This window comes from Mustelus asterias, chromosome 6 (assembly GCF_964213995.1).
Source record: "Mustelus asterias chromosome 6, sMusAst1.hap1.1, whole genome shotgun sequence".
NCBI lineage: Eukaryota > Metazoa > Chordata > Chondrichthyes > Carcharhiniformes > Triakidae > Mustelus > Mustelus asterias.
In genome coordinates this window covers 76,654,811-76,678,626 of record NC_135806.1, presented here as the reverse complement: position 1 = coordinate 76,678,626, position 23,816 = coordinate 76,654,811, and the positions used below count along the sequence as shown (strand labels likewise).

Here is a 23,816-nt window from a genome sequence, read left to right as displayed (position 1 = left end):
CTCAGAGAGTAGTAAGGGCGTGGAATGCCCTGCCTGCAGCAGTGGTGGACTCGTCAACGTTGAGAGCGTTCAAGTGTTTATTGGATAAACATATGGATGATATTGGAATAGTGTAGATTAGAGGGGCTTTAGATTGGTACCACTGGTCGGCGCAACATCGAGGGCCGAAGGGCCTGTACTGCGCTGTAATGTTCTATGTTCTGTGGGAACAGCAGTGAATCAGAGTCCTAGTGTCCCTCATTTGTGCAGGCTGTAAATGGAGGCCTCGTGACCTCTTGGCAGACTCCTCGTTCATCACTTTCTATGAGTTATCTCATGACTGAAGAATTTGACAAAGGATCAGCACAGGACGTCCACAGACCTGGCTGTTCATTGTGTCATTTTGGGTGCTTGGGGCCACTTCAGCAATGGGTATGTTGGATGTTTTGAGTTTGGTGTGGATGGTCCTCAAGTCATGCAGAACCAAATTTCAGTGTTCGTTTTGAGGTGGGGCAGTCGGCTGCAGTGTTTCCCCAAGAGAGGGGTGTGCTGTGCAAAAGTTAGGCTGTTTAGGATGTTCTTGTCCCTTTTAGAGGTATGTATAGAACAGCAAGGGCCCCAGGGAGACAAGCCCACTCGTAACCCAAAGCATTGTAATGAATGGTTAATTTTTATGTTGGATTGTTTCTTGATGCTTTAATGCCCATGATGTTTAAAGCTGAATCATAAGGAGAATTGGTTGCTTTCCAAATGAGGATAGAGATTAAATCGAGGATCAAAAATAATTTAAAAAACAAATTATATCAACATCACTGATAATTTGGATGCTTAATCGACAATAAGTTAAGTAAGTTAAGTTTATTATTAGTCGCAAGTAGGCTCACATTAGCATAATTATTACATGACATCATTTACATTAATGTGAATCTTTTCAAGTTACCACTGAAATTACTCTGCAAGGGAGGTGGGGAAGTTGATGCTTGCTACTTTTAATTTTAGTGCAATGCTATGGTTTTTAATAAAATCTTAAATTTTAGGAACACAGCAGGTTGTGCAACATTTGAAAGAAAAATTGCTTAAAGTTCTGGTCATCATAGCTGGCATTATTAGCCTGCAGAATTTATTATAAAGAATTGCTAAGGACTCGAATTATTGATTTTATTTCCTGTTTTGCTTCTCTTATCCTCCCTCTGTGTTTTCCCTTTGTTTGACAAATAGGAAATATTGACTGTGTTTGACTAATCTTTGGCATTATTATATGTTAGTACTGGCCATATCTCGGTCATATATTCCATCATCTTACCAGTCCTTGCAGTACAATGGTGACGCATCCTTGCAGGGAGACTCACAGTAAGACCAATGAGCTGAAGCTCAGGTGTACTGAAATAGAACCATAATAGAATACACTTCCATGTCATTAAAATATCATAAAGTACAAAAATGTGTGCAGAGTAATTAGTTTTACAAACCTCAAGAGCAACTTGTAAATGTACCTTACATTTAGGATTGTTGGCACAGTTAATAATTTGGTGTCTGTACTTTGTTTTCTTTGGATACATCCTGCTGGACCTCTGAATCCTGAATATATACTGACTATGTTTTAACCAGTGATCACGGTTGAACAAAAACAGAGTTGAGAGGATAGGTTTTCAGTGGCATTTTTCCGAGTCATTCATGTCACTGCTTCAATATGGTGAGGTGGCACTGCCTTCTCAACTGCCCTGCTGCCTGAGTCAGTCAGTCCAGAATTCTACATGCCGGCATCTTACCTGGTTGCAGCATGATTCACCTCTAAGTCACCGTGTATGGATCATTCCGTGACTTCGAGGAAGGCCTGAATGCAGAAATTTGAAGTTGTGGCTCCATCTTTCCAACACTTTGCATGTACTTTGTGCTCAGAATTCTTTTTACCAAACACATTGCAAAATAGGTTCAACTGCAGACATGTTTTGGAGATGTGGAGCTAATAATGTGATAAAATAGCAGCATTCAACTTCCATAAAATGCGAGCTATTTAAGGACTCTTGTGCTTTGTGACATTGATTTGTGATGAGAGCCTGACAGGTAGTTTGTTTTATAAGAACTGTCTTCAGATTTCGTCTCATTTGGCAGTGAGCCAGAGGTAGAAAAGGGAAGCACTAAGGTCTACATTGTTTCTCCCTCTTAAATGATCCTGTCGCTTTCCATTTGCCCTCAAGCTTATTTCATTTCAGTAGTAAAATTGTTACATGTTAATCTACCTTGTCAATGAAGTCTGGCACAGCATCTCATTGTAACCTGCCTAAACGTGAACCTTTTCATGCCCTAATTTGATCTGGTTTTGACGGTGCTGCATGCCTTTTAATCATGTGGTAAAGTTTTCATTGAAAGATTGATTCATGAAACTGGAAAGTTTGTGATTGCAAATAAAGGAACTGAATCATATTTAAGAATCTTCTGATTATGCGCCAAGAGCACATCAGCAGTTCAATTCAGTGAGCACCCAAGTGATGCATTGTAATGATGCATTGACATATCTGGAATAGCACTGGACCAAGAACAACTAGCTTTCATTTAAAGTTTATTTATTAGTCACAGGAGGCTTACATTAACACCTGCAATAAAGTTGGTGTGAAAATCCCTTAGTCGCCACACTCTGGCGCCTGTTTGGGTACACCTGAGGGGGAATTTAGCATGGCCAATGAACCTAACCAGCACGTCTTTCAGATTCTGGGAGGAAACGGGAGCACCCGGAGGAAACCCACATAGACACGGGGAATGTGCAGTCTCCGCACAGTGACCCAAGCCAGGAATTGAACCCGGATCCCTGACGCTGAGAGGCAGCAGTGCTGACCCACTGTGTCACCGAAATACATGGTGTCAGTTTTCAACAAGGTTTGGTAATGATGTACCCGCAATGAAACAGCAGGACTCAATTGTGTGCATGACCGGTGACTGTTCAAACCAAGTACTGAAAGACGATCACTAGCTGTGGAACTGCACCCCAGCAACGAGTTGATATCTTTAGGGAAAGTGAGAAAATTGTTAACGATTCCTGGGTAATTTCACTGGTTTGACTCTGACCTTGACCTCAAATATAATGAGGACAGACGTGAGTATATCTGGTGAACAACTGGTTTAACCACACTTGATCCATCTGCCCTTGCAAACTACCACCCCATCTTCAACCTACCTTTTCTGTCCAAAGTCTTTGAATCTGTCACAACCCAAACCCATGACTATCTTTTCTGTGTATTCATGTTTGAATGTCTCCAGTCAGGTTTTCAGCAATTGCCAAAGCACTAATGGGAGGATGTCTTGGCAGTTTTGAATAAACTGAAGGTCGATAAGTCCCCTGGGCCTGATGAAATGTATCCTAGGATTCTGTGGGAGGCAAGGGATGAGATTGCAGAGCCTTTGGCGTTGATCTTTGGGTCCTCGCTGTCCACGGGGATGGTGCCAGAGGACTGGAGAATGGCGAATGTTGTTCCTCTGTTTAAGAAAGGGAATAGAAATGACCCTGGTAATTATAGACCGGTTAGTCTTACTTCGGTGGTTGGTAAATTGATGGAAAGGGTCCTTAGGGATGGGAGTTACGACCATTTAGAAAGATGCGGATTAATCCGAGATAGTCAGCACGGATTCGTGAAGGGCAAGTCGTGCCTCACAAATTTGATAGAATTTTTTGAGGAGGTAACTAAGTGTGTTGATGAAGGTAGGGCAGTTGATGTCATACACATGGATTTTAGTAAGGCGTTTGATAAGGTCCCCCATGGTCGGCTTATGATGAAAGTGAGGAGGTGTGGGATAGAGGGAAAGTTGGCCGATTGGATAGGTAACTGGCTGTCTGACCGAAGACAGAGGGTGGTGGTCGATGGAAAATTTTCGGATTGGAGGCAGGTTGCTAGCGGTGTGCCGCAGGGATCAGTGCTTGGTCCTCTGCTCTTTGTGATTTTTATTAATGACTTAGAGGAGGGGGCTGAAGGGTGGATCAGTAAATTTGCTGATGACACCAAGATTGGTGGAGTAGTGGATGAGGTGGAGGGCTGTTGTAGGCTGCAAAGAGACATAGATAGGATGCAAAGCTGGGCTGAAAAATGGCAAATGGAGTTTAACCCTGATAAATGTGAGGTGATTCATTTTGGTAGGACAAATTTAAATGTGGATTACAGGGTCAAAGGTAGGGTTCTGAAGACTGTGGAGGAACAGAGAGATCTTGGGGTCCATGTCCACAGATCTCTAAAGGTTGCCAGTCAAGTGGATAGAGCTGTGAAGAAGGCCTATAGTGTGTTAGCTTTTATTAACAGGGGGTTGGAGTTTAAGAGCCGTGGGGTTATGCTGCAACTGTACAGGACCTTGGTGAGACCACATTTGGAATATTGTGTGCAGTTCTGGTCAGCTCACTATAAGAAGGATGTGGAAGCGCTGGAAAGAGTGCAGAGGAGATTTACCAGGATGCTGCCTGGTTTGGAGGGTAGGTCATATGAGGAAAGGTTGAGGGAGCTGGGGCTGTTCTCTCTGGAGCGGAGGAGGCTGAGGGGAGACTTAATAGAGGTGTATAAAATGATGAAGGGGATAGATCGAGTGAACGTTCAAAGACTATTTCCTCGGGTGGATGGAGCTATTACAAGGGGGCATAACTATAGGGTTCGTGGTGGGAGATACAGGACGGATATCAGAGGTAGGTTCTTTACGCAGAGAGTGGTTGGGGTGTGGAATGGACTGCCTGCAGTGATAGTGGAGTCAGACACTTTAGAAACATTTAAGCGGTTATTGGATAGGCACATGGAGCACACCAGGATGGTAGGGAGTGGGATAGCTTGATCTTGGTTTCAGATAAAGCTCGGCACAACATCGTGTGCCGAAGGGCCTGTTCTGTGCTGTACTGTTCTATGTTCTATGTTCTATAATACCAGCCCAATATTAGTCATATATAACACCCTTTGACTGAGACCACATTATATTATCCCTTCTCAACCTTTCTACAACCTTTCACCCACTTTCCAGTCACTGGTACTGTGCACATTTAAATCAGTGCTTGCTTCTCTTGCCTTGAGAAGACTGAAGCAATGCCCTTGCCTCTAGTCATTGTCTCCAGTTGAACCAAGTTGTTTCTAATCTGAGCTTTCTGCTTGACCTCCCAAGCTGTATTGTTGGCTTTATATTCCTTTCAGCAAAGACTGTCTACAACTACTTCCAAACATTGTCCACCAGTTGATGTGGGTAGGAAGGGGTCATGAAAAGAGAGTATAGGGAATTAGGGAGACAGCTGAGGAGGAAAGCAAAGGTAGTAATCTCAGGATTGCTGCCTGTGCCACGGGAAGGTGAGGACAGGAATGGAGTGAGGTGGAGGATGAATGTGTGGCTGAGGGACTGGTGCAGGGGGCAGGGATTCAGGTTCCTGGACCATTGGGACCTCTTTAGGGGCAGGTGTGACCTGTACACAAAAAACGGGTGGCACTTGAATCCCAGGGGGACCAATATCCTGGCGGGAAGTTTGGCTAAGGCTACTGGGGAGAGTTTAAACTAGATAGGTTGGGGGGAGGGGATCAAAATGAGGTGACTGAGAGTGAGGAAGGTAGCTCGCAAACAGAGAAGGGTTATAGGCAGTGCAAGAGGGCGGATGGACAGGGAATAGAGAAGGGGAGAGCTCAGAACAAAGGATTGAGATGTGTTTACTTTAATGCCAGGAGTATAGTGAATAAAGGGGATGAGCTCAGAGTGTGGATCGATGCCTGGAAGTGTGATGTGGTGGCCCTTACGGAGACTTAGAAGTCTCAGGGACAGGACTGGATACTCCAGGTGCCGGGATTCAGATGTTTCAGGAAGGACAGGGAGGGAGGCAAGAGAGGGGGTGGAGTGGCACTGCTGATCAGGGATAGTGTCACAGCTGTAGAGAAGGTGTATGCTGTGGAGGGATTGTCCACCGAGTCTCTGTGGGTGGAAGTTCGGAGTGGGAAGGGGTCGGTCACTTTGCTGGGAGTTTTCTATAGGATGCCCAATAGTAACAGGGAGGTGGAGGAGCAGATAGGGAAACAGATCCTGGAGAGATGCAGTAATAGCAGAGTTGTTGTGATGGGAGACTTTAATTTCCCAAACATAGATTGGAATATCCCTAGGGTAAGGGGATTGGATGGGGAAGAGTTCATTAGGTGTGTTCAGGAGGGTTTCCTGACACAGCATGTGGACAAGCCTACAAGAGGAGAGGCTGTACTTGATCTGATACTGACCAATGAACCTGGACAGGTGTCAGATCTCTCAGTGGGAGAGCATCTTGGGGATAGCGATCATAACTCTATCTCCTTTATGCTTGCATTGGAAAAAGAGAGGATCAGGCAAGCTAGGAAAGTGTTTATATGGAGTAAGGGGAAATATGAAGACATTAGGCAGCAAATTAGAGGAGTAAATTGGAAGGAGGTATTCTCGGGGAAATGTACTGAAGAGAGGTGGCAGTTTTTCAAGGAATGTCTGTCTAGAGTTCTACAGGACAACGTTCTGAGCAGACAGGGAGGTGTTGGTCGGTTAAAGGAACCGTGGTGCACGAAAGCTGTGCGGGACTTCGTCGAGAAGAAAAGGAAAGTGTACAAAAGGCTCAGAGAGCTTGGCGAAGATAGGGATTTAGAAGAGTATACGGCTTGTAGGAAGGGACTAAAGAAGGAAATTAGGAGAGCCAGAAGGGGTCACGAGAAGGCCCTGGCAGGTAGGATTAAGGAGAACCCTAAGGCGTTCTATAAATATGTGAAGAGTAAAAGGATGAGACATGACGGAATAGGGCCTATAAAAAGTGAAGGTGGGAAAGTCTGTACGGAACCAGTAGAAATGGCAGAGGTGCTCAATGAGTATTTTGCCTCAGTTTTCACAGAGGAGAAAGACCTGGGTGGATGTACTGCGGGCTTGCGGTGGACTGAAAGGATTGAGTCTGTGGACTTTAACAAAGAGGTTGTGCTGGAATCTTTGAATGGCATCAAGATAGATAAGTCGCCGGGTCCGGATGGGATGTACCCCAGGTTACTGTGGGAGGCGAGGGAAGAGATTGCAGAGCCTCTGGCGATGATCTTTGTGTCGTCGATGGAGACGGGAGAGGTGCCGGAGGATTGGAGGATTGCGGATGTGGTTCCTATTTTCAAGAAGGGGAATAGGGATAGCCCAGGTAATTACCGACCAGTGAGTCTCACCTCAGTGGTTGGTAAACTGATGGAGAAGATCCTGAGGGACAGGATATATGAGCATTTAGAGAGGTTTAGTATGCTCAAGAATACTCAGCATGGCTTTGTCAAGGGCAGATCGTGCCTTACGAGCCTGGTGGAGTTCTTCGAAAATGTGACTGAACACATTGACGAAGGGAAGGCGGTAGATGTGGTTTATATGGATTTTAGCAAGGCGTTCGATAAGGTCCCCCATGCAAGGCTTCTAGAAAAAGTGAGAGGGCATGGGATCCAAGGGGTTGCTGCCTGGTGGATCAGAACTGGCTTGCCCAAAGGAGGCAGAGAGTGGGTATAGATGGGTCTTTTTCTAAATGGAGGTCGGTCACCAGTGGTGTGCCCCAGGGATCTATTCTGGGACCCTTGCTGTTTGTCATTTTCATAAATGACCTGGATGAGGAAGCGGAGGGATGGGTTGGTAAGTTTGCTGACGACACGAAGGTTGGTGGGGTTGTGGATAGTCTGGAGGGATGTCAGAAGTTACAGAGGGACATAGATAGGATGCAAGACTGGGCGGACAAGTGGCAGATGGACTTCAACCCAGATAAATGCGTCGTGGTCCATTTTGGTAGGTCAAATGGGATGAAGGAGTACAATATAAAGGGAAAGACTCTTAGTACTGTAGTGGATCAGAAGGACCTTGGGGTCCGGGTCCATAGGACTCTAAAATCGGCCCCGCAGGTGGTTAAGAAGGCGTATGGTGTGCTGGCCTTTATCAATCGAAGGATTGAGTTTAGGAGTCCGGGGATAATGATGCAGCTATATAAGACCCTCGTCAGACCCCACTTGGAGTACTGTGCTCAGTTCTGGTCGCCTCACTATAGGAAGGATGTGGAAAAGATTGAAAGGGTGCAGAGGAGATTTACAAGGATGTTGCCTGGATTGAGTGGCATGCCTTATGAGGAAACGCTGAGGGAGCTCGGTCTTTTCTCCTTGGAGAGACGTAGGATGAGAGGAGACCTACTAGAGGTGTATAAGATGTTGAGAGGCATAGATCGGGTGGACTCTCAGAGGCTTTTTCCCAGGGTGGAAATGTCTGCTACGAGAGGACACAGGTTTAAGGTGCTGGGGGGTAGGTACTGGGGAGATGTTAGGGGTAAGTCTTTTACACAGGGTTGTGGGCGAGTGGAATCGGCTGCCATCAGTGGTGGTGGAGGCGAACTCAATAGGGACTTTTAAGAGACTCCTGGATGAGTACATGGAGCTTAATAGAATGGAGGGTTATAGGTAGGTCTAGAAGGTAGGGATGTGTTCGGCACAACTTGTGGGCCGAAGGGCCTGTTTGTGCTGTAGTTTTTCTATGTTTCTACCCCTTTTTCAACCCATCTATTGCTGAAATACTCATTAGTGCCTTTGTCACCTTCACATTCCACGATTGCAATGCTCCCCTGGCCAGTCTCTCATTCTCTATAATTTGCAAATTTCACCTCACCCAGAACTCTGCAGTCACCATTCCACCCCACTCCAGTTCACATTTCCCCCTCAACCCTACTTCAGCTCGTGTTGCTCTATAAGTCTCAATTTTAAGATTTCACTTCATGCCTCTCCTTCCCAACCCTACTTTGCATTTCTCTATCTCTGGCTTGTGCACCCCATACCTTTTGCCCCAGTGTTGACAGCTGTGAAGTGAGCCACCCAGGCACAGTGCTCTAGAATTTCCATCCTACAACTCTCCATTCCCTTCTTGTTTAAAACAATCCTCCAAGCCTAATAGCTCTTCTATTGCTCATTGCTGTTGATTCTTATTTACACCTCTGTGAAAAGTTTGTCTGCCTTTAAAGTGCTATATAAGTGGTTGATTTTGGAAAAAAGATCTGACTTGCTGAGAATTATGTTGAAGGTCCAATTAAACTTTATTTAAATTTACTGTTTGAAATGAACATTGAATTTTTCACTATGTTATAAGATAAATTTAGATAGTTAAAAGTCCAGCTTAAACAAGTTAGGTAATCTCTTCATGCTAGCGCAAAATATAATGGACCTCTAAAGCACATTTTCCAGTAAGCTGACTTATTCCATTCTTTTCCCATATTCAGATAGTGAGTTAATACTTTCTGTTCTTCAGGCTGAAAATGAGATAAATGTTATTTTAATTAAGTAGCTTAATTTGATGTATTCCTATTTCTCATTTACATGCTTCCTCTTGGGGACATCATCCAAAAATATGTCAAGTTCTACATGTATGCTGATGACATCCAGCCCCACCTCATTGCCTGTCTTCTCAAACTGTCCACTGTCTCTGATTTGCTGCACTGTCTCCCCTTTATCTGGTCCTGGATGAGCAGGAATTTCGTGCAAACTAAATGTTAAGAATACCGAAGTCATGATTTTTGGTTCCATCACTCCTGGAGGGGAGCACTTTGGTGATAGTGACCACAATTCGGTTACGTTTACTTTGGCGATAGAAAGGAATAGGTATAGACCGAAGGGCAAGAGTTATAGCTGGGGGAAAGGAAATTATGATGTGATTAGGAGAGATTTAGGATGCATAGGTTGGGGAAGGAAGCTGCAGGGGATGGACACAATTGAAATGTGGAGCTTGTTCAAGGAACAGCTACTGGGTGTCCTTGATAAGTATGTAGCTATCAGGCAGGGAGGAAATGGTCGAGTGAGGGAAACGTGGTTTACTAAAGAAGTTGAACCTCTTGTGAAGAGGAAGAAGGAGACTTATGTAAAGATGAGACATGAAGGCTCAGTTAGGGCGCTTGAGAGTTACAAGTGAGCCAGGAAGGACCTAAAGAAAGAGCTAAGAGGAGCCAGGAGGGGACATGAGAAGTCTTTGGCCGGTCGGATCAAGGAAAACCCTAAAGTCTTCTATAGGTATGTCAGGAATAAAAGAATGACTAGGGTAAGATTGGGGCCAGTCAAGGACAGTAGTGGGAAGTTGTGCGTGGAGCCTGAAGAGATAGGAGAGGCGCGAAATGACTGTTTTTCGTCAGTATTCACACAGAAAAAAGACAATGTTGTCGAGGAGAATACTGAGATGCAGGCTATTGGACTAGACGGGATTGAGATTAATAAGGAGGAAGTGTTAGCAATTCTGGTAAGTGTGAAAATAGATAAGTCCCCTGGGCCGGATGGGATTTATCCTAGGATTCTCTGGGAGGCTAGGGAGGAGATTGCAGAGTCTTTGGCTTTGATCTTTGTCGTCATTGCCTGCAGGAATAGTGCCAGAAGACTGGAGGATAGCAAATGTTGTTCCCCTTGTTCAAGAAGGGGAGTAGCGACAACCCTAGTAATTATAGACCAGTGAGCCTTACTTCTGTTGTGGGCAAAGTTTTGGAAAGGATTATAAGAGACGGGATTTATTATCATCTAGAAAGGAATAATTTGATTCGGGATAGTCAACACAGTTTTGTGAAGGGTAGGTCGTGCCTCACAAACCTTATTGAGTTCTTTGAGAAGGTGACCAAATAGGTGGATGAGGGTAAAGCAGTTGATGTGGTGTATATGGATTTCAGTAAAGCATTTGATAAGGTTCCCCACGGCAAGCTTTTGCAGGAGATACGGAGGCATGGGATTGAGGGTGATTTAGTGGTTTGGATCAGGAATTGGCTAGCTGTAAGAAGACAGAGGGTGGTGGTTGATGGGAAATGTTCATCCTGGAGTTCAGTTACTAGTGGTGTACCGCAAGGATCTGTTTTGGGGCCACTGCTGTTTGTCATTTTTATAAATGACCTGGGTGAGGACGTAGAAGGATGGGTTAGTAAATTTGTGGATGACACTAAAGTCGGTGGAGTTGTGGATAGTGCGGAAGGTTGTTGCAGGTTACAGAGGGACATAGATAAGCTGCAATGCTGGGCTGAGAGGTGGCAAATGGAGTTCAATGCGGAAAAGTGTGAGGTGATTCACTTTGGAAGGAGTAACAGGATTACAGAGTACTGGGCTAATGGTAAGATACTTGGTCGTGTGGATGATCAGAGAGATCTTGGTGTCCATGTGCATAGATCCCTAAAAGTTGGCACCCAGGTTGATAGGGTTGTTAAGAAGGCGTACGGAGTGTTAGCTTTTATTGTAGAGGGATTGAGTTTTGGACCCAGGAGGTCATGTTGCAGCTGTACAAAACTCTGGTGCGGCCGCACTTGGAGTATTGCGTACAGTTCTGGTCACTGCATTATAGGAAGGATGTGGAAGCATTGGAAAGGATGCAGAGGAGATTTACTAGAATGTTGCCTGGTATGGTGGGAAGGTCTTATGAGGAAAGGCTGAGGGGCTTGAGGTGGTTTTCGTTAGAGAGAAGAAGGTTAAGAGATGACTTAATAGAGGCTTACAAGATGATCAGAGGATTGGATAGGGTGGATAGTGAGAGCCTTTTTCCTCGGATGGTGATGGCTAGCACGAGGGGACATAGCTTTAAATTGAGGGGTGATAGATATAGATCAGATATCAGAGGTAGGTTCTTCACTCAGAGAGTGGTAAGGGCGTGGAATGCCCTGCCTGCAGCAGTATTGGACTCGCCAACATTAAGGGCATTTAAATGGTCATTGGATAAACATATGGATGATATTGGAATAGTGTAATAGGGCTTTAGATTGGTTCCACTGGTCGGCGCAACATCGAGGGCCGAAGAGCCTGTACTGCGCTATGTTCTATGAAGGTCGCTGCCTGGCATGAACCAGACTATTCCTAACCTTTGGTGTCCGATTTGACTTTAAAGATGAGCTTTCAACCTCATTACTGCTCCATTGCTAAGAGTGCTCAATTACACATCCAAAACATCAAACATCTCTGTCCCTAGTATACCTAGTGCTGTAACCCTTATCAACTTGTTACTTAGATACTTACATATTCCAGTGCTCTGCTGATTGCCCCCAACCATCTACCGACCCCCACTCCCCCCACATCTTCCACCCTCTAGACTTGAGCTCATCCAAAACCCTGCTGACAATATCATAACTTGCACGAAGTCTTGTTCATCCATCACCCCTGTGCTTGTTAACTAACTTTGGCTCTCAATTCAACAATGCCTCGATTTAAAAAATTGATTCCTTGTTTTCAAATCTTTCCACAATTTTCCTCCAACCCTCCAAGATCCCTGCATTCCAATTCTGGCCTCTTGGGCACTCCGATGATAACTCTATCTTTAGCATCTTGGGGCCCTACATCTGGAATTCCGGCCCTAAGTCTCCCTATCTTCCTCATGTCACTTTATGACGTCCTCCAAAACCAACCTACTTAGTTGTCCTAATTTTTCTTCATGTGGCTTGCTGTCAAATTTTGTTCGAAGTCCCTGTGAAGGACTTTGGGGCATTTTGCTGTGTTAAATAAATGCAGGTTGTGGTTGGTGTTATTGTCAACTAACTTGATTTTTATTTGTTCAAAAAATGGCTGCATTAACAATAGTAAACTCTATGAACTCCTTGCAAATGCCGACAAGCAATCGTCTTCTGAAAGCCATGGCTACCTTTGTGAAATGTGCGTGGTTTGCAAGTGTGTTTATCTTCAATTATTTATCATAGAAAAGTTACAGAGCAGAGGGGCCATTCAGCCCATCGTGTCTGCGCCAGCCAGAAAAGAGAAAAAAGTAGCTGCTCATTTTAATCCCATTTCTCAGCACGCACTCTGTCGCCTTGCAGGTTGCAACACTTCAGATGCAGATCCAGATGCCTTTTTAATTGCGTGCTTTCGTGTTCACAGTAACCTCTTTGAATTTCAAATTGCAGATGTGGTTGGGGTTGTATTGGGTTTCGCTTTGAATTCAAGTGTGTCACTGCAATGGTATGAAGTTGATAAAAGTATTGTTGCAGATCCTACAATATCAATGCACGAAGCCCATTTAGTTTCTACCAGCACTCACTTTGTGTGAAACTTTGAGATGATAACTGAATGCAGTGATCTATGCAGACATTTTGGCCTAATGTGGGGGCAGAAACAGAGGCTAGTGGGCACAGAAAATTGCACTGCTGGCTGTCGTGCTGGCTTGTCATCACGGTTGACAGTTTACAATTTTGCAGAGTAGGGATGGAAGGTAGGACACGGCATCCTGCCTGATTTGAATCAAAGATAAAGTTCAGCATGCAAACAAGGTTATTGTAGGCTGATTAAGGGCCAGTTTCATACTTTTGTGAGGACGCATGGATTTCACAATGGATCTGGAACAGTCTTTGTAGAAGCAGACACTTACACTCTCTAGGTATTTTCACCTCTCCATCACTAATTTTGTCACCAGCGCCACCTGGCAATGTTCCATTGCTGCCTGTTCGAAAACAGTGCGGTTGGGGTGCTGGAGCACTCCTCCTCCTGTGTGAACACACTCTCCCTTGCATTGTGTACCCTCTTCTACAAGGACATAAGAGAGAGATGAGGCAATATTGGCCCCTCACCATTGTCAGAGATTGCATTGATGATGCCAGGTCCTCAAGAACTCTGAACCTTGCATGTGGGTCAGTAATTACCCTGGGTACGCAACTCTCCCCTGTTCAGAAGTACCATGCACCCTCTGCCAGACAACACATGTCGAACAATGCTCGAGGCATTAATGATACAGGTGGGTCGGAAGAGAGGCCCTCAAGGACAATCCTGTGAAGGGATTGGGTGAAAAAGCTGGCGATTCAACGCTGGGAGTCTGGCGCTGACGGCCTACCAGCAGCACCACAACACAGTCTAATGACCTCGCAAGGTTGGGTAAAATCTGTGAATGCTCTTTCATATTACTGTAAATTATACAATTCTAAAGGAGCAGAGAGCCTGGGGTTATATGTGCACAAATCATTCAAGGTGGAAGGGAAGGTTGAGAAAGCGATTAATAAAAGTTGTAAGTGATTCTGGGCTTTATAAATAGGACCAGTTCAGAATAAAGAAAAGCGAGTGTCACAGAGTCCACAGTGACTGTCTAATGGAGGTGTACAGATTGGCAAACAGCCTGAAGCCTGTTCCCTTCCAGATGATCTAGATTAAAATTATCTTCATTGTCAGAAACCATGAAGATTACAAACTCAGGCACTCCTAATATTGGCCAAGAGAGTGATTTTGGACATTGTCAGAAGAATATCTTCGCTTTCGTGAATGGTTAGATTTCCCTTCAAAGGAGAAAGTTTGTTGGAAGATCCTATTCTGAGTTATGAGTAGCATCAATTATTAATCCAGGATTTAAACCAATTTCAGCCCAAAGACTAACTTGAAACAAAAATCTTGTACTATCCGACTGTTCTTGCAAATGAAAATTACTTTGTGTGTTTTTATTTATGCATGTGTGGTGTGATTGTTGCTGGCTGAACTTCAAATTGTTGAAAATTGTCTGTTATTTTTCAGATCTCTCAATTTGCAGCAAAGTAATTGATTTTTTTCACATGCCTTACATGAGAAAGGAAATGATAGCAGAAGAAACTCCCTTTACGTTACGATGTCACGACTGCTATATAAGGTGCTGAACATTTAAAGGGAAGAGATTTTTAATACTTTTTTATAAATTCCTTTACAGAACAAAGCAGAAGAGATGACTTAGAAGCATTAGGCCACATGTTCATGTATTTCCTCCGTGGCAGTCTTCCTTGGCAGGGCCTTAAGGCAGGTTATTTTTTTTGTCCTCACTCCCCAATTTTCAAAACCAAACTACTCATTCCAGGTGAGCATTGCCGTGGTAACATCATTGCTGCGTTCACTTCCTTTTCCAGGCGGACACATTAAAAGAAAGATATCAGAAGATTGGAGACACCAAGCGAGCAACACCAGTCGAAGTGTTGTGTGAAAACTTTCCAGGTAACTTTCAATCCCTCAACAGTCCCAGTGAATTCTCAGGTTTCCAGAAGTCTAGATACTATTCTGCCACAATTCCCTATTGATAGCTATTAGTGCTGATGGGTTATCATTACCCTTTTATCGAGAAAGAAAGGCGAGGGCAGTAAGATCAAACTATTTTAATTTTAGTTTTTATATGCAACAAGTGTTAAAGTACATTCAGATCTGAGTTTTTTTTCAGTTGAGGTCAAGTTTAAAGGGTGAACATTTTCTGCCGATCTGCTGGTGTTACCCACAGGTGTGTGGACTTCATGCAGCTGATGGGATCCAAAGCTGAATGTGGTGGATTTTTTTTGAAAGCTTTTAAGGACTGTCCAAAATGCTGCCTTTGCATTTGTGGTATAGCAAGGCACACACTCAAACAAGGTTGCAACGAGATTGACTGTGGAGTTGATGAGAAAATGAATGAAAACAACGCCTTGGTTATGATGTAGAAACAGTGAGAGTCTGAAGTTGTCCAAGTTTTAAAAGCTTGGGACAAAGGAAGGAGAATTCTGTTGACATGCTGCGTTTTGCATTGTTCGGCTCCAACATCTGGTTCTCTCATGGGCACTGCAGAAATTGCTGGATTTGTAAACTCCAATGACTATTTCTCCTTTGTCTATACACTGCTGAAAAAACATTTTAAATACGTGTATATTTTGAACTTTCTCATGAGAGTACAGCTGGAAAGGCCAGCATTTATTGCCCATCTGAGTTGCCCTTGAAGGTGGTGATGAGCCACTGCCTAGAATTACTGCAATTCATGTCGTGTAAATATATCCACACTGCCAGTAGGAAGGGAATTCCAGGATTTTGACCCAGCGACACTGAATATTTTTATAGTTGTAGATATAGTTCCAAACCTGAATGGCGTGTGACTTGGAGGAGAACTTGCATAGGTATTACTATGCATCTTTGCCTTTGTCTAAGTGTTAAGATTGTGGGTTTGCAAGGTGCTGTCAAAGGAGCTTTGATGAGTTGCTGCAGTGCACCTTGTAAATGGTACAAACCACTGTCACAGTCCCTGTTGGTAAAAGGAGTGAATATATAAGGTGATGGATGAGGTGCCAATCAAATGGGCTGCGTTGTCCTGGATGGTATCGAGCTGCTCGAGTGTTGCTGGAGCTGCAGGCGAGTGGAGAGTATTCCATCACACTCGTGACTTGTGCTTGTAGATGGTGGGCAGGCTTTGGGAAGTCAACAGGTGAGTTGATGGCTGCAGAATTCCTAGTCTCTGACCTGCACTTGTAACCACAGTATTTATAAGGCTAGTTCAGTTCAGTTTCTGGTCAGTGGTGACCTCTGTGGATGTTGATGGTAGAAGATTCAGTGACAATTCTGTTGAATGCCAAGGGGAGGTGATTAGATTCTCTCTTGTTGGAGATGGTCATTGCCTAACTGTGCGTGCATATTACTGTGGTTGTACCAGCACCACATGGACTGCAGCGTTTCAAGAAGGCAGTTCACTGTCCCCTTCTCAAGGACGTTAAAGATGGGCAGTAAGTGCTCCTGAGGCAGCAATGCCCGCATCTCATGAATGAATAAAATAGCACTTGTGTGGCACAAATGTTATTTGCCAGTAATCAGGCCAACATCAATATTGTCCAGGACTTGTTGCATTTGGGCACGGACTGTTTCAGAATCTGAAAAATTGTGAATGGGACCGAATACTGCATTCATCAGAAAACATCTCCATTTCTGACCTAATGGAGTGAAGGCAAAGAAGCAGTTGGAAATGGTAGGCCTTGGACACTATCTTGAGGAATTGTTGCAATGATGTCCTGGAATTGAGATGATTGGCCTCCAATAATCACAACCATTTTCCTTTGTGCTAGGTATGACTCCAACTGGAGTTTCTCCCAATTCCCATTGACTTCATTTTTACTCTGCCCCTTGATGCCATATTCGATTAAAATACTCTCTTGACATTTAAGGGCTTCCACCTCACCTCACTGCTGCAATTCAGCTGTTCCTTCCATGTTTGTGGCAAGGATATGATGAAGTCTGGAGCCAAGTGCCCCAGACAGGACCCAAGCTGAGCATCCATGAGCATGTTATTGCAGAGTAAGTGCCACTTGATAGCACTGTCAACAACATCGTCCATCACACTGCTGCTGATTGAGAGGTAACTGCTGGGGCAGGAATTGGCTGAATTGGATTTGTCCTACTTTTTGTAGGTAGAATGTACCTGGGCAATTTTCTGCATAGAAGATGTCAGTAGTGTTGTAGCTGTGTCCTAGCTTTGCTCAGGACACAGCTAGTTCTGGAGCGTAAGTCTTCAGCATTGAATGCACTTACAGTATCCAGTGCATTCAGGTGTTTTTGGTGTCGTGGATCAGAAGAAATTGGCTGAAGACTTATTGTAATGCTGGGGCCTCGAGCTGAAACTCAGATCAGATGGATTCACTCAGCACTTTCGCTGAATGCTGATTGGAGATGTTTAAGTCTCGTTCTTTGCGCTGACCTGCTTGAGCATGTTTCTGGAGCCTCATCCTCTGCTAAGTTGTTTAATTATCCACTGCCATTCATGATTGCATTTGACCGGACTGCAGAGCTTTGATCAGATCCATTGGTTGTGGGATCACTTCGCTCTGAATAATTGCACACTGCTTCAGCTATTTAGTTGCCTGTATTGGCGCTTCACCGGGGTTGGCACCTCATTTTTAGTTCTGCACATGGCATGCTCTCTGCCACTTCTCCTTGCACCAAGATTGGTTCCCTTGGTGTGATAATGGCAGAGTGTAGGATATGCAAGACCATGGTATTACAGATTGACATTGAGTGCAGTTCTGTTGCTGCTAATGGTCCACAGAGCCGCAGCCAAATTTTGAGCTGCTCGATCTCTTCTGAATCTATCCCTTATAGCACAGTTACACTGCAGCATAACATGATAGAATATTTTTTTTGTTAGTGTCGCAAGTAGCCTGACGTCAAAACTGCAATGAAGTACTGTGAAAATCCCCTAGACGCCACACTCCAGCGCCTGTTTGGGTACATTGAGGGAGAATTTAGCATGGCCGCTGCACCTAACCAGCACATCTTTCGGACTGTGGGAGGAAACCGGAGCACCTGGAGGAACCCCACGCAGACACTGGGAGAACCTGCAGTGTCCACACAGACACTGACCCAAGCTAGGAATCAAATGTAGGTCCCTTGTGCTGTGGGGCAGCAGTGCTAACCAGAGGAATCTGTCCTCAATATGCTGGACTCTGACCATACGTGGCCACTGATCAACAAGGTGGCCGGTGGCACAGTGGTTAGCACTGCTGCCTCTCAGCGCCAGGGTCCCAGGTTCAATTCCTGTCACTGTCTGTGTGGAGCTTGCACATTCTCCCCGTGTTTGCGTGGGTTTCCTCCGGGTACTCCGGTTTCCTCCCACAATCCAGAGATGTGCGGGTTAGGCTGATTGGCTGTGCTAAATTGTCCGTTAGCGTCAGGGGGATTAGCAGGGTAAAATGCGTGGAGTTGAGGGCTTGGGTGGGGTTGTGGCCGGTGCAGACTCAATAGGCTGAATGGCCGCCTCCTGTACTGAAGAGATTCTAAGGTGAGGTACAAGCTAATTGAAATTGTTCTTGAAAATATATCCATGACAAAAATGAGAGGTTCCGTTTTATTTTGGTTGCTTAAGATCTTATATATAATTGAATATCTGATCTCTGTCTAGTCCATGGTAAATTTGCCTTCTTTTTATTCCTGTCTCCTGGTGTAATCTGAGTCTGCACATTTAATCTTCTTTCTTTTGCATTCATGATCTAAATGAAAAAGATATCAGGAATCTGTTCGACACCATATGACTGCAGTCTCCTCAAGATCTCATATACTTGCCTGACTTTGTAACCTGTGAACCATTTGGGATATAAAATCTCTATCAAAGATGTTTCCTTTACAACTTTATTTCCTTTGAATTACACTTGTGAACAGATAAACAGTTGTGAATGTTCTTTTTGGGATTACTTAAATTTGTAAGAATACAAGAGGGAAATTCATGTTTTTAAATAAAATGCTGCGTTCTCAATCTTCTAAAAGCAATGCAAAATATGAGATGCTGACAGCAAAATATCTGGAGAGAATGCCTTTTCATACTTAGTTAATTTTGTCCTATTTGAAATCTGAGGAGAGGAAGTATGAAGATGATCTTTTTAATTTGGAGGAAGTGTTTGCTATAAACAGTTTATAACATGGAACATAATATCTTCTAACTAAATTATTTATAATTTGTGATGTGGTTTAAAAACTATGCAATGCTGTGAAGGATTTGTGCAGATGAGGTTTTTTTTTAATCCTTTATTTTAAGTATTTTTTAAAATGCATTTTTAATTCAGTTTTAAAATAGAGGGTATTTGCAATAGGTATTTGCAGAGATGTTTCTATTTGCCAATATCTTTTCAACATTTGCTAACTTTGAGCTCTAATGGGTTTTGTTCGGACTACCTGAATTTTTTCTTCTTTCATTTGTGGGACATGGACGACGCTAGCTGGTCAGCATTTACTGCCCTTCCCTAGTTGCCCTCGAAGGTGGTGGTGAGCTGCCGCCTTGAAACACTGCAGTCCATGTGCTGTGTGGGTTGACCCACAATGCCTTTAGGGAGGGAATTCCTGATCTTACAAGTACTATTCCCTTGCTCATCCTGAATAGGAACCTTTAAAAAGATTTATAACCTTGAATTAAACTATTGTTTCATTCATTAACGAGGATTAATGAATCATTTTCTTAAGTACCATCATCTTTAAAAGTAGTTTCGACTGTGTACCTAGTATACGGAATTTAATTTTGAAGTTGTTTTGTGGTAATGTTCGGCAGAAAGAAATCAGCATAGTTAAAAGCATTTGACAAGAGAATAGAGAAAATCAAAACTAATCTTCTAGCAAATGCAGTTGTTCGTGAAAATGACAGAATAAACAGGAATTATGTTAAAGCTACTTTTTCCCTCTATACCATGGAGAAATTTGAAAGAGGTGATATTTAGTGACTCCAAGATAAAACATTGAAACTGTAATTTTGTGTTTACAGAAGAGATGGCGACATACTTGCGTTACGTAAGAAGATTGGACTTCTTTGAGAAACCAGACTATGATTACCTAAGGAAGCTCTTCACAGACTTATTTGATAAGAAGGGTTACATGTTCGATTATGAATATGACTGGATTGGCAAACAGCTTGTAAGACTAAAAATTCACTTATTTACAAATGTTCTTTTTGTCGGGTGAATATAGTTATTGCAAAACGCAACAGGCACTTCAGATATTTCTGGATGGGATTAGAAATCCAGATAAAATTGTTGGTCTCTGTCTGTAACTTTATTTGTGATGAAGGATGTAACATTTTAATGTTTGGAATGTGAAGCTTGAGCAAAGCTGAAGCTGATATGAGATGTGCTCATGATGTTGAAATTCAGGACCCTCAGCACCATGTTCTGAAAGTCAGACTGTTGATTATGCTCTGTTTTCTTGCATCCACAGTGGCTTAGTAAACATAATTGAGGCACAATTCTCAAGTGTACTGGGGTTAATTCTCAGTCTGTTTCATGATAGCTGATCTTAGAGCAGCAGTGGAGGAGCTACAACTAGAGGTTTCTGAACCCTGAGTTAGAAATGTTGTGCTCCTGATCGCCGATGGAAACGTGCATGTGGTGATGTGGAAAATATAAAGTTTGACTTTGTTGTGATGCTCTGTGCAATTGAATTGTCTGCCAGCATTCACTACCAAGTCTCAAGTAAGAAAAATGATTCCTTGGATGAGTTGTCGAAGGGCTTCTGGCATCCATGGATTTGCAACCGAGCTAATAAAAAGGGAGGAAAATTGAGAGAAAAAATACAAGGAATAACGACTATTATTGAATTCTGGTTTAGTCTGCTGTTTGGCACAGCAGAAATCCATCACTCTGCTGACAAAGCTTCAAACCAAAGCACTGAGGAATCCCTGGTGGGTCACACCTCGCTTACCTTAGTCCAATGAATTCAGGTGAAGGTTAGCAAGTGCCAATGATTCGGGATCTTTAATTGTCTGCAGAATTATTGCTGTAGCTTTTTTTTTTCATTCATTCGTGGAAAATGGACGTCGCTGGCTGGCCAGCATTTATTGCCCATCCCTAGTTGCCCTTGTTCGGAGGGCAGTTGGGAGTCAACCATATTGCTGTGGCTCTGGAGTCACACGTAGGTCAGACCAGGTAAAGACAGCACATTTCCTTCCCTAAAGGACTTTGTGAACCAGATGGGCTTCCCCGACAATTAACAATGGCTTCATTGTCATCAGTAGATCCGTAATCTAGATTTTTTTTATTGAATTCAAATTCCATCATCTGCCATGGGGATTCGAATCCAGATCCCCAGAACATTAGCTGAGTTTCTGGTTTAATAGTCTAGCGATAATACCACTAGGCCATCGCCTCCCCAATCTTATAGACCTTAGTTTAATCGCCTAAAACCAAGCAATGTTTTCCAGTACAAGCATCGGTAAAGATTCGTTGCTTATCTGGCAAGGAACACTTTACATAACAGGGAATTGGTGTGCAGGGTTATCTGGAGCTGAATAGACCCAGTTATCCATTATACTTTCAATGCCATTAATGAGCAAGGCTATCTGGTTAATTACCAACACTACTTTGAGCGCTGCAAAGTTGCATCGAATAAATCAGACATAGTGCATGGAAGTCAGTTTCAATCTTGCATCATTGGGTGTGCCCTTTTAGAACCAGTTCAGCCTGAACGAGACTGTACTTCCCATTGCATTGTATGAAGTTCGTATAATGCTTCTGCATCATTGACCATTTTAATTGCACATTGTAACTACTGTTTTATATGCTATTAAAGGAGGTTGATTTCCTGGTTCATAATTGCAAGCCCATTCAATAATGAGTGATGGTGCAATTCATTACTCTACCTTTTGTTAATGTTTATTTGAGTTTGCAATGAGTAGAAATTGATGTCAAATACATTTGTTTTAAGAGTTGTCAGTGCGGCAGAATGAAACATTATTTCAAACCTTTTGTGTGTGAAACACTTCTGGATAAATAGACAGTTTAGGAGCGTTGACATTTATGACAGCAGCAAATTATTTTTCAATAACTCAATTATTCAGGAAAGCAGTTCTCTTCAGGAGAAAGGCGGAGATGCCTAGATCAGTACAAATATATTTCTTGCAGCTGGTCACAGTGCATTTGCCCAAATACCCGTCCAAATGTGTATCTCCAACAGCGCTTTTCCTTGATCCCTTTTCATCCATTTCCCAATTCTGGAATTTCTGTTATGTGGTTCCACTCCTCCCTGTATGAATACAGCCAGCTCATCTCCATCAATAATTTACCTCCTATCCAAGGACCCATCATTTTCATTAAAATGTTGCCTCTCGTCAAAGCATCAACAGGCATGACACAGTTGCCATAGTTATGCCAACGAAATCCTGATGCACCTTTCCCCCACTTGGCTCAGTAACCAATGTTGCAACAAAAAAAATTACCAGTTACACAGGAATATATATAACTGCAAAAATAACTAGTTCAGGCAAAAAGATCAATCTTTTCTGGTGAAAAGAAACTTTATTTTTTTTGGACAAGGTCGCAAGATTGTTCACAACACAATATGAGAAATAGGTGTCGGGTTGCACTGGAGAGAAATGGACACTTTAACCTTTAGCTGTGGACCCTTGATGAGAACTGTTTAAAAAAAAACATACAGCTAGGTCGAACAAAAGGAAGGGGCAGGAAAAATGCACATGTATATTAACAACTACTGTCACTTCTTTCCCAATTGCTCTTGCATCACAGTTTCCCTCCAACATCAGAAATGTTTCCCTGTTCAGCTAGCTGCACAGATAATGTGCTCAAGTCTCTGGAGTGGAGCATGAACCTACAACCTTTTGACTCCAAGAGAAATGGAGCTAGTGTAAGGAGGAATGTAGGGATACCTGTTTAATGTCGCATTCTGGAAATATTAATAGAATGCTGACTGGGGACTTGTTGCATGTTGCAATTTCAATGCTCACTTTATTGTTAACTGAGTGATGTAGATAAATGTTTGCAGGCAAAAGGCAGTATTGTGTGCTTCCAATGAGTAACAAAGAGCAGCTGTTTCAATTCAATTCACGTTGACGCTTCAATTACCTTTATTTCAGATTGTAAAGACTGTTTTCTTTAATTATAGCCCACTCCGGTTGGTTCAATTCATGCAGATAGTGCTCTAACAGCGAACAGAGATGGTCATCAGTACAGGGACAGAACACAGCAAACCAAAGCTCAGGTAGGTGTGGAAATATCATTGTGATTTGGGTTGTTATTTGCAATAAGTTATTTGACTTTCTAGGAAATGAAGGTGCTTTTTCGCTGCTTTTGAGATTTATTGGTGCACCAGGATTGTTGGCTTCCAGGTTGGAGTAACTGGTAACAACTTTGAAGTAAACTTGCTGGATGTATTATGGTCAAAAAAGTTTTCTTGTTGCTGGCCTAAAGGAATCTGACCAGGTTGCATTTGCGTTGCTGTTGATTGCGCAAGATTTACCTGGCAGTAGCTAATGCCACAAGAACTGGAACAACCAGGAAACTGAAAGAGAAACCAGTCAGTGAGTGGAGTTCCAGCTGCAGATCAGTTGTGTGATGTGAATTTTGCATTGAATGATTATATTGTAGTAAACTGAGCATGTTTCAGTCACCTTAGAAATTGCATAAATTCTCATTTGCTGAGTGTGGGGTTCAGATCTGCTGATAAGAGTGAGCCAAAGTCTGACATGTCCACTGCTCTGACAATGAGCCATGGGCTGGAAGATAGTTTATTGTTATAAAACACTGGACATAAATAAGTATTAGTGTTTCCCTTTGGAAAGAAAACCAGTTTGGTTTTGTTGGCTGAAGCTGGACTGTAAGTTTTGATAACTTTTCTTCCCTTCCTTGAGAGTATTTTATGTTTTGAATCTATATATTTTAAATACTTGTATAACTTTATTTA

General features: G+C 43.1%; 1 protein-coding gene across 3 annotated transcripts in view; it reads left to right on the top strand.

Annotated features, from left to right (window-relative positions):
- The window catches only part of LOC144494944 (casein kinase I), a 232,760-nt gene that overhangs the window by 167,764 nt on the left and 41,180 nt on the right, over positions 1–23,816 (top strand). For all 3 annotated transcript variants that reach the window (XM_078214585.1, XM_078214584.1, XM_078214583.1), the window contains exons 7-10: positions 14,581–14,666; positions 14,774–14,858; positions 19,891–20,039; positions 23,019–23,114. In XM_078214585.1, coding sequence (XP_078070711.1) covers positions 14,581–14,666; positions 14,774–14,858; positions 19,891–20,039; positions 23,019–23,114 — 416 coding nt within the window. The remainder of the gene's footprint in view (positions 1–14,580; positions 14,667–14,773; positions 14,859–19,890; positions 20,040–23,018; positions 23,115–23,816) is intronic.